We start from the raw sequence: 9,564 nt of genomic DNA on the forward strand, positions 1-9,564 counted from the left end.
AGGAAGTTGTCACACTCTGGCTCCACTCCTAAAGATCGCATTAGCTCGTAGTACTGGGACAGGAAGTTGCTATTGTTGTCAGACAGATTGTGCAGCTTATGTGTTGAGCCTGTGTTTGTCAACAAGGCGTCATGTGACTGAAACTGGCCGATGAGTGAAGTTGTGATGTTATTGTGGCAGCTATCATCATCATGATTGTCACTCTGTTCCATGTTGTGATTGCCATTGGTGAGAATCAGCTGCCCGCCCTCTGCTTCTTCTTTCCCCAAGTCCTTGCTTCCCTTCCTTGCATCCTCTGCGTTATCCTCACTCCTCCTTTCCTCTTTCCCGCCATCCTCACTGGTCCTCCGTGACGACATAATATCGTTAACTGTTTCGTGGACAGTCCTTCCTGTTGGCGTGAAAGAGAAACCTCCACATGCTCGCCGATTTGCCGCCATCATACGTTCCAAGATGGCAACCTTGGCGTCTTTCTGGGCGACGAGATCATAGACCAGAACATCCTCCTCAAATTCGCTTTCCTCCACGTAAGCGCCATGCACCAGCTTGGCAGCGCTGCGGCACATGTCTTGTATGTGTCGAGGAGGAGGCGTGCGTAAAGGGGCGGAGCCCCCAACCTCCATGCTGTTTGCGAGCACCGCCGATAAGGAAGCATCGTCATCTGCAAAAATGTCGTCCCACTCCAGCTCCAAAATCGAGCTTCTTCCTTCTTGGTTAGTAGTGAAGACGGCATCCACGGAGGAGAGAGTGGGGGAAGCACCTAAGGGGGGAGGAGTTACACCCTTGAGTCGCGGTACCATATTGTCCTCCTCATCCCCTGACGTGCCAGATCGATCTACTTCTGGTTCGTCGCCATCATAAGGCGCCGACCAGCGTCGACATGCCCTGAGGGACACACTCATCAGTACCAACAAACATGGCCGATCACACAAGAGCGCCACTAACCTGTGGGAAGTGGCAATGGCCTGTCGGGCGTCCGAGAGGTAGTGGAGGTAGTTGACGTCCATCAAGAAGTCCAAACCTCGCCAATAACCGACGCTGTCGGCCGCAAAAGTGTCTAAACCAAGGAGAGAGTGCGAGTTCAAACTTGTTCTGAGCACTCACATTTCACAGCATAGCAACCTGCTCCTTTGGACCAGCGGATGTGCTCACTAGCTACGCGCGTGTTTGGCGGGCTGACAGGACACCAGGAGGGCAGCAGGAGCAGGAACGACGCAGCGCTGGAGGAGCACCAGTCAGTGCGCTTTAAGGAGAAGCTCTGCTTCTTGCTCAGGTGGCTGCAGGGGATCAAGAACCTGAAGACACACAACACTCATTCGTACTGGACCTAATTTGATACCACGAGTAGTGCTAGTGGACCCGGAGAATGGAGATATCGTGTCATGAGGCTGACCTGAAAACCAGCTGCAGCATCACGTCCTCACAGAAGAGGCCAATCAGAGTCCTGAAGAGTGCCAGCGACACCGTGCCTAGCTGGGGAGCACCAAGACAAGATCTCCTCAATGTCCAGAGGGCCTTTAACGGCGCCTTAGAGTGGGCCGTACCTGAAAAGGTGTGTTGACTCTGCTGACCAGCGTGTCCAGGATGTGCACGTTGTCATGTGTGTGCAGCAGGATGAAAGACAGGAAGGTCTGGAGGAGGGCGGGCTCTGAGATAGTGCGTAGGAACAAGTCCAGGTAGGCTGTGGTGGTCATGACCTCCTCCACCGTCAGCTACACGCACACACATACGCACACTTCTTTCAGGACTGCTGTTACAATTATGTTGCATGTTGCACTTGGGGGCAGCAAAAAGCAACATGATGAAGTACAGTACAGTCCCATGATGACTTGCATTCTGACTAAGATGTGTTCAGGTACCTTGTGCAGCGCGGGAGCCAGCACAGGAACCAGGAAGCCATTGTGGATGTAACTCAGCAGCTGTGAGCGAATAGAAGGATGAGCCACCTGAAAGACGGATATAGGATTATCAGGATTTGAAGAAAAAATATTGATTGTTTTCAGGGTGTGTGCGCGTTACGCTGGTGACGGCACTGCAGAAGCCCAGCGAGTGCAGGAAGTGGACAAGAGCAGGAACCTGTTGAAGTAAACATATTTTATTCAATGTTATTCTTGCACTACAATTAGGCACACAATAGTTCCTTGGCGTTCCGATTACCTGTTGCCAGTCGGCCTGGTCCAGACAGTTCCAATCTTCACTGTAAACCTGCAACCTGGCTGGCAGGGAGGAGTAGAGACCAGAAAGACCTGTGGCCAGAACCTGCAGCCATGCAGCACACAGATTAGCTTTGACTACAGTCACCAGTACTACGTCTATGAAACAAAGTGGTGTTAAACAGCACCAAGCTCTGCTGACTCAACATGCCATGGCGGATTAGATTAGATTTTATTTGGATTCTTTAGCCGATGGGGAAGAAAAAATAAAAACCAGAGCATAATCAGCGGCATGCTCCAATCACCCACAGTCTTGCTAATCCTACCCCGACCTAAAGCCACTCTGTCTGATTTACTAATCTACTCTCTACAGGAAGATTGAGGTCAGATGGTCACATGGCTTTAATACTGAAGGTGTCACATAGTAAAAGTATACAATAAACCGACAAAGTGGGTCGCTAATGGGCTGGCACTAATTAATACTTTACAATACAATTCATGCTCTTCCATAATTACAATTAACGTTTTAAGTGCATATGTGCTGAAAAGTATGGCAAAATGACGCATGTTTGTACTTAACACGCCTCAATCACCGCCATCTTGGCTACGCAACAGCAGGGTAGGGACTAACTCCAGTTGTTGCAATTCACAATACGCAGAAAAGAAGAAGAAGCGGATAAAAGTTGAGATTGTCATTTCTGCTAAGTGTGAAATGACAGTAATCCTTTTGGAACTGCACATTATCACTACTTGTACTTATACAAGGATGTAAGTGCACAAATTGTTGCTTTGTTGTTGTTTCCCAGCAGGCACAAGACATTAAAACAACGTTGAGAACTTGCTGAATTAGGTCCAACAGAAACATAACGTTGAGACAACTTACTTTTTGACGGAGTTTAATCAATGTTGGGTTCTAATGTTGATTAGACTATTGAATTTTGGTCATTTCCTAAACAATATTGTACAACACAAATACAATGTTGAAACAACATGCTTTTCGACGATGTTTTTTTAATGTCAGGTTTTGACGCTGATTTGACCATTGAAATTTGGTACTTTCCCAACCAACAATGTGGATCCAATGTTGGACATCAACATTGTCTCAATTTACAAATACAACTATTTTACAACGTTGTTTCAAAGTCAGTTTTAAAAGACATGTATGCATAATCAACATTGCATCAATGTCTTGTGCCTACTGGGTGCATGCACAGTTTACTAGTATGCTTGTTTTTCCCCGTCTTTATCCAAATATAACTATAGAGCTCAACATTGTGTATGTGCTGAAAGCTTCATTTATGATTGCTGCCTTTGGTAAAAGCCTAATTTGTTTAGGTTTTGCTCACATTTGATTTCTTATATTTAGACTCCCTGAGTTGGTGCATTACGAAATACTCCTGGCAAAAATGTGTTTTAAGAACTCAAAAACAAGACAAAATACAATTATTGTCAAGATAATACTTAAATGGGAAATACTTAATGTTAAATGTATATCAAACAAACCTTTAACGAAGTGATCACTGCAAACTAGCCCATTCTTTGACTCATCTCCCTTTGGACCGTAGTGCGTGCCACTTTTCTCGACGTCATTTTTAAAATCTTACACTCTTCCGCCCTTCTTGACTACCTGGAGAAGCGTAAATCCTTTTCGCAATTTGAACGGTTCGTACAGCCAAAAACAAGGCAAGCATAGGGCATTTTTCTTCAAGAAAGGCTATATGGTGCATAGTACCCAATAAGAACAGACGCTGACTAGACCACCACGCATATTTAATGAGCCGTCCTTTCACTATATAGCCAAGATGGCATCTATTAAAGGTGGTTCGAGACCAGGGTCGATTTCTGTACACTCACCATTTGGCTAGTGTCGAGTGAAACTACTGGTTACTTCCTCTGGGTGGAACACACTCAAAATGCTAAGTGTATAGTGTAAGTATGCAAGTGCTTGAATTTTGTAAGCTGCTGGCGATTGAGCCGTAGAGCCCTCAGGTGGTGTGGGGCCCTCACAGCTTGTGCATGTCACAGCCAGCCCGTCAATCCCAGCCTTCCTCTCCAACTGTTTGACACAAAGTGACCGCAGCCAGGAACTCGTTAGGACATTACGTAACGAGTCGTAATGAGATCACAATGCATGCTCATTCATGGAAACACCAGCAAAGTTCTCCCGAGATCAACGAAAGCAGGGTGGTTCAAACTTTTTTTCAGTGGGGGGCGCATACAGAAAGATTGAAAGACGCAGGCCATACATTTTCTGTGTTAAAGATGCTAAAACCAATCCAATATATAGGTCAAAATATGCTAACATGTTAGAGGTGACAAAGCAAATTACAATATATCTCATTACACTGAAATCCATCCATTGATCCATTTTCTACCGCTTGTCCTTTTTTTTAATATTAAAAACCAAAGGCCAATAAAAAATTATCTGCAGGTTAAAAATTGGACAACCTTGAAGAGAGGAAAGCCTTCATCAATTATCTATTCCTCCATCCATCCATTTTCTACCACTATCGGGTCGCAGGTGGTGCTGGAGCCTATCTCAAGGTGGTGTACACTCGGGACAAGTCACCACCTCATCACAGGGCCAACACAGATTGACAGACAATATTCACACTCACATTCACACACTAGGGACCATTTAGTGTTGCCAATCAACCTATCCCCAGGTGCATGTTTTTGGAGGTGGGAGGAAGCCGGAGTACTCGGAGGGAACCCACATAGTCACGGGAAGAACATGCAAACGCCACACAGAAAGACCGGGGACCGAACCCTTTGTATTGTATTTGGTGACCACAGATGAAGCGCTAGCTGTCCAAAGTCTGGACCCAGGATGGACCACTCATCTGTGCATCAGTTGGTGACGTCTCTGCGCTGCTGACCTGTCTCCACTCAAGATCCTGCTGGCCCCACTATGGACTGGACTCTCACACTATTATGTTAGATCCACCATGCACTGGACTCTCACAATATTATGCTATATCCACTATGGACTGGACCCTCACACTATTAACTTGATCTACTCGACGTCCATTGAACCGGTCATCCCATTGGGTTGAGATTTTTCTTGCCCTGATGTGGGATCTGAGCCGAGGATGTCGTTGTGGCTTGTGCAGCCCTTTGAGACACTTGTGATTTAGGGCTATATAAGTAAACTTTGATTGATTGATTGATTGAACCACTATGCTGCCTCCTCATCAATTAACTTGTCTTTTTTTAAAGACAATTGTGACTTCACTCACGTTTCACTATAGATTCATTGCTAGTTGAGGCCCATTGATCTTTGAATGGTATCAAGTAGCATTGGCGGCACATGCTAACAGCTTCATTCAAAGCTGTGGTGTCAGATCTTCAGCACATTCCTGACATTCCCCAGAAGACCATGACGTCTCATTAGCTCAAGGTTTGCTGATGAAGAATGTACACATACAGATTGTGAGTGTGTGCACTTACAGGGCAGAAGTACGTGTTCTGGGCAATGTGCTGTGCGACCCGAGACTCGGAGGACGAAAGTGACATTATGAGCAGCAGAGCTTCTCTCGCCTGCTGACCCACTGGACCTTGCCTGAGAAGGGATGATGAAGGTCAGTTCAGGTGTTTGCCTGACTGAGGATGACTCTCACCTGTGCGTGTATGGGATAAGCAGGGAGAAGAGCAGGAAGTTGGCAGCGCCCTGGTCCTCGCTGGTGTGGAAGAACAGTTCCAGTACCGAGGAGTCCTTGACCAGTGCCACGCACAGCTGGTTCAGCAAGAGGACCAGCTCCGCCTCCACGCAGCTGCCGCTGTCTATGGGTGGGGAAACAGCTGTTAAAGGCCTACTGAAATGCGATTTTCTTATTTAAACGGGGATAGCAGGTCCATTCTATGTGTCATACTTGATCATTTCGCGATATTGCCATATTTTTGCTGAAAGGATTTAGTAGAGAACATCGACGATAAAGTTTGTAACTTTTGGTCGCTGATAAAAAAAACCTTGCCTGTACCGGAAGTAGCAGACGACATGCGCGTGACGTCACCGGTTGTGGAGCTCCTCACATCTGCACATTGTTTACAATCCTGGCCACAAGCAGCGAGAGCGATTCGGACCGAGAAAGCGACGATTTCCCCATTAATTTTAGCGAGGATGAAAGATTCGTGGATGAGGAAAGTGAGAGTGAAGGACTAGAGGGCAGTGGGAGCGATTCAGATAGGGAAGATGCTCTGAGAGGCGGGTGGGACCTGATATTCAGCTGGGAATGACTAAAACAGTAAACAAACACAAGACATATATATACTCTATTAGCCACAACACAACCAGACTTATATTTAATATGCCACAAATTAATCCCGCTTAAACACTTCCCCCCTCCCGTCCATATAACCCGCCAATTCAAATCAAACACCCGCACAACACACTCAATCCCACAGCCCAAAGTACCGTTCACCTCCCCAAAGTTCATACAGCACAAAAAATTCCCCAAAGTCCCCAAAGTTACGTACGTGACATGCACATAGCGGCACGCACGTACGGGCAAGCGATCAAATGTTTGGAAGCCGCAGCTGCGTACTCACGGTACCGCGTCTGCGTATCCAACTCAAAGTCCTCCTGGTAAGAGTCTCTGTTGTCCCAGTTCTCCACAGGCCAATGGTAAAGCTTGACTGTCAACTTTCGGGAATGTAAACAATGAAACATCGGCTGTGTTTGTGTTGCTGCAGCCAGCCGAAATACACCGCTTCCCACCTACAGCTTTCTTCTTTGCTGTCTCCATTGTTCATTGAACAAATTGCAAAAGATTCACCAACACAGATGTCCAGAATACTGTGGAATTTTGCGATGAAAACAGACGACTTAATAGCTGGCCACAATGCTGTCCCAAAATGTCCTCTACAATCCGTGACGTCACGTGCAGGCGTCATCATACCGAGACGTTTTCAGCAGGATATTTCGCGCAAAATTTAAAATTGCACTTTAGTAAGCTAACCCGGCCGTATTGGCATGTTTTGCAATGTTAAGATTTCAACATTGATATATAAACTATCAGACTGCGTGGTGGGTAGTAGTGGGTTTCAGTAGGCCATTAAACAAGTTTGTAAGTCTAGTGGACGCTGCAACGTACCTGCTCCGGTACCGGCACAGGATGCCAGCAGGGTCATAAGCGGCCTTAGAATGGGCTTGTGGTGCAGAAGAGGCTGGCGGGCCTGTGTGAGGAGCATCTGGTACATCCTGAGCTGCTCCAGTTTCATGTCCTCTGTGAACTGTCTTCTCAAGCTCCACAGGAACAGACGCTCCATCACACCCTCCAGAACCACAAACTCCAAAATGGGCCCCATCGCTCCTCCTGAGGACGGTGATGCTCATGCAAATGTGACTTCCTGAATGGAGACTGATTCTTGGCTCTCACCTTGGCCGGCCTCCTCCTCCATCAGCAGGAAGAGCATGTGCTCCACGTAGTTCTGGACGGCGCTGGCCTCATCAGGCGGGATGGATCTGAGGCGCAGGCCGCCACTGCCCACGTGGCCAGAGAGGAAACTCAGCGCGCTGGCGCCGGCGCGACCTGGTTCGTGTTTTTCCAAGATTTTTACAACCTAGAAGGTCAAGGAGAGATGGTGAACAGGTGACGACGTCACGTGACACTGCAGACAGGCCCACCCACCTGCGCCCAGTGGTTCTTAAAAACAATCATGCATGTTTCCGGGTCCACTCCTTGCAGCGTCAGCGACCTGCTGCGGTCGCCCGCGGCAACGGCTGAGGCCATCATCCTGACCTGAGCTCAGACGACTGCAGCATGTTCTTGGTGATGGAGGCGGAATCCGTCCCTGGCTCGCTGCTGAACATCGGAGTGTTTTAGTGAGTGGGAGTTTTTTCGACCAATCAGCGATCAGCCTATAAGAAAAAATGAAATGGAAATTGTCCTGTCCAGGAAGTAGAGGTTGTCTACGGCCACATGTAAACAGGAAAAAGAGAACAGGACCCACCCAGGGTGTTCCAGGACATTCCGTGAATTCCCAACTCCAACAAATCCTTAAAGACAGCCCCTGCAAGGCAACATGCACCCGCCGGTCCTCCTGTGAGAGACACACACACACACTACAACCCCCTCTTGGTGAGCCCTCACAAGAACAGGAGCACAAACATGTTTGTTGTGGAAAGAGATTAATCTGGAATAAAGCACTGATGTTTAATCCCAAGCCACCGCCACTGTGTGTGTGTGTTTGTGTTGCCCGCTTTCACATGCCATCACACAACCAGGGATTAAATACAAAACACACAATGCCGGTTCTGTTTTTAAACATAAACTTTATGTAATAATGACACTCACACTGTTCCACAACACACACACGCACACTCGCGCGCGCGCGCACGTCTGATTCCCACAATAGGTGTCAACTTTGCAACTTCTCCATTGCTGATTGCAATTTAATCTTATTGTCCTACCTCAGACCTTGGTGATATGGAAGCCTAATAGTTGGACCAAAAAACGCTGGAGTGACGTCCGGTTAGTTTGTGAGCGCAGCTCAACTCCTGAGACTTTAAACCGCCCGGGTGTCAATCACCGGTAGGTAACACATGGCCACGCCCACACGAGTTACTACAGCCCGCCCCCAGCAGAATCTTTATGGCCACATTTGCGTCATTGGAGAGTGTTTTTTATCACTTTCTTCTCTGTCCTCCCTAAATAGTAAACAAACACATACATACAAAATGTCTCTTTTTGTTTATCTTAAAACTGAATGCCACTGTATGTAGTATGTCCTTGGTTGGAATTTAATTCCCATCCATCCATCCATTTTCTACCGCTTGTCCCTTTTGGGGTCGCGGGGGGTGCTGGAGCCTATCTCAGCTGCATTCGGGCAGAAGGCGGGGTACACCCTGGACAAGTCGCCACCTCATCACAGGGCCAACACAGATAGACAGACAATTGTCTGTTAACATTCACACTCACATTCACACGCTAGGGCCATTCATTTTGACTTTAAATTGAATAGTATTATATTTATTTTACTGCATTTTGTTATTCTATTGTAAATATTGTAAATTCTGAGAGATTTGTGTGAGCTGAGAGGTATTGGTGCAAAATTGTCTTTAATGATTGTTTGTAATGTAACTTGTCCTGTATTCTACTGTATTGTGTTCATTTTAAATGTCTTTGGTGCCTCTTGAAAACGAGATGCTACATCTCAAGGGGTCTTCCATCAATAAATTCAAATTCAAATGTGCTCAATGTGATCAATGATTGACTGATTTTATAGTTTAGCACCTCTCTGTGTACAATTTTTACTTTCCACCCACAGTCTGAATGCTTCTGTATATATGTATGTAGTATAATATTTAATATTTAAACAACACATTCAGAACATTCGTTCTCAGGACTGGACTGTGCACCTTATACCTCCGTTTGCACTGTTTTTCTTTTCTTTCCTTCCTATGTTTCGC

The 9,564-nt window shown here is 46.6% G+C and overlaps 1 protein-coding gene across 2 annotated transcripts in view; it reads right to left on the reverse strand.

Annotated features, from left to right (window-relative positions):
• Positions 1 to 8,671, reverse strand: part of LOC133661805 (FHF complex subunit HOOK-interacting protein 1A-like) — a 12,048-nt gene extending 3,377 nt beyond the window's left edge. The window contains exons 1-14 of one of the 2 annotated variants that reach the window (XM_062065273.1): positions 8,106 to 8,671; positions 7,784 to 8,013; positions 7,532 to 7,715; positions 7,247 to 7,468; positions 5,774 to 5,936; positions 5,604 to 5,715; positions 2,158 to 2,259; positions 2,020 to 2,076; positions 1,860 to 1,946; positions 1,545 to 1,712; positions 1,394 to 1,473; positions 1,123 to 1,295; positions 946 to 1,057; positions 1 to 885 (exon numbers count right to left, since the gene is read on the reverse strand). The exon at positions 1 to 885 is cut by the window's left edge and continues 158 nt beyond it. In XM_062065273.1, the coding sequence (XP_061921257.1) occupies positions 1 to 885; positions 946 to 1,057; positions 1,123 to 1,295; positions 1,394 to 1,473; positions 1,545 to 1,712; positions 1,860 to 1,946; positions 2,020 to 2,076; positions 2,158 to 2,259; positions 5,604 to 5,715; positions 5,774 to 5,936; positions 7,247 to 7,468; positions 7,532 to 7,715; positions 7,784 to 7,888 (2,450 nt within the window). In that variant the 5' untranslated portion in view covers positions 7,889 to 8,013; positions 8,106 to 8,671. The remainder of the gene's footprint in view (positions 886 to 945; positions 1,058 to 1,122; positions 1,296 to 1,393; positions 1,474 to 1,544; positions 1,713 to 1,859; positions 1,947 to 2,019; positions 2,077 to 2,157; positions 2,260 to 5,603; positions 5,716 to 5,773; positions 5,937 to 7,246; positions 7,469 to 7,531; positions 7,716 to 7,783; positions 8,014 to 8,105) is intronic. The other variant, XM_062065274.1, reaches the window with a different exon arrangement.
• Between the last annotated feature and the right edge of the window lie 893 nt (positions 8,672 to 9,564).

Source organism: Entelurus aequoreus, linkage group LG12 (genome assembly GCF_033978785.1).
Source record: "Entelurus aequoreus isolate RoL-2023_Sb linkage group LG12, RoL_Eaeq_v1.1, whole genome shotgun sequence".
Lineage (NCBI taxonomy): Eukaryota > Metazoa > Chordata > Actinopteri > Syngnathiformes > Syngnathidae > Entelurus > Entelurus aequoreus.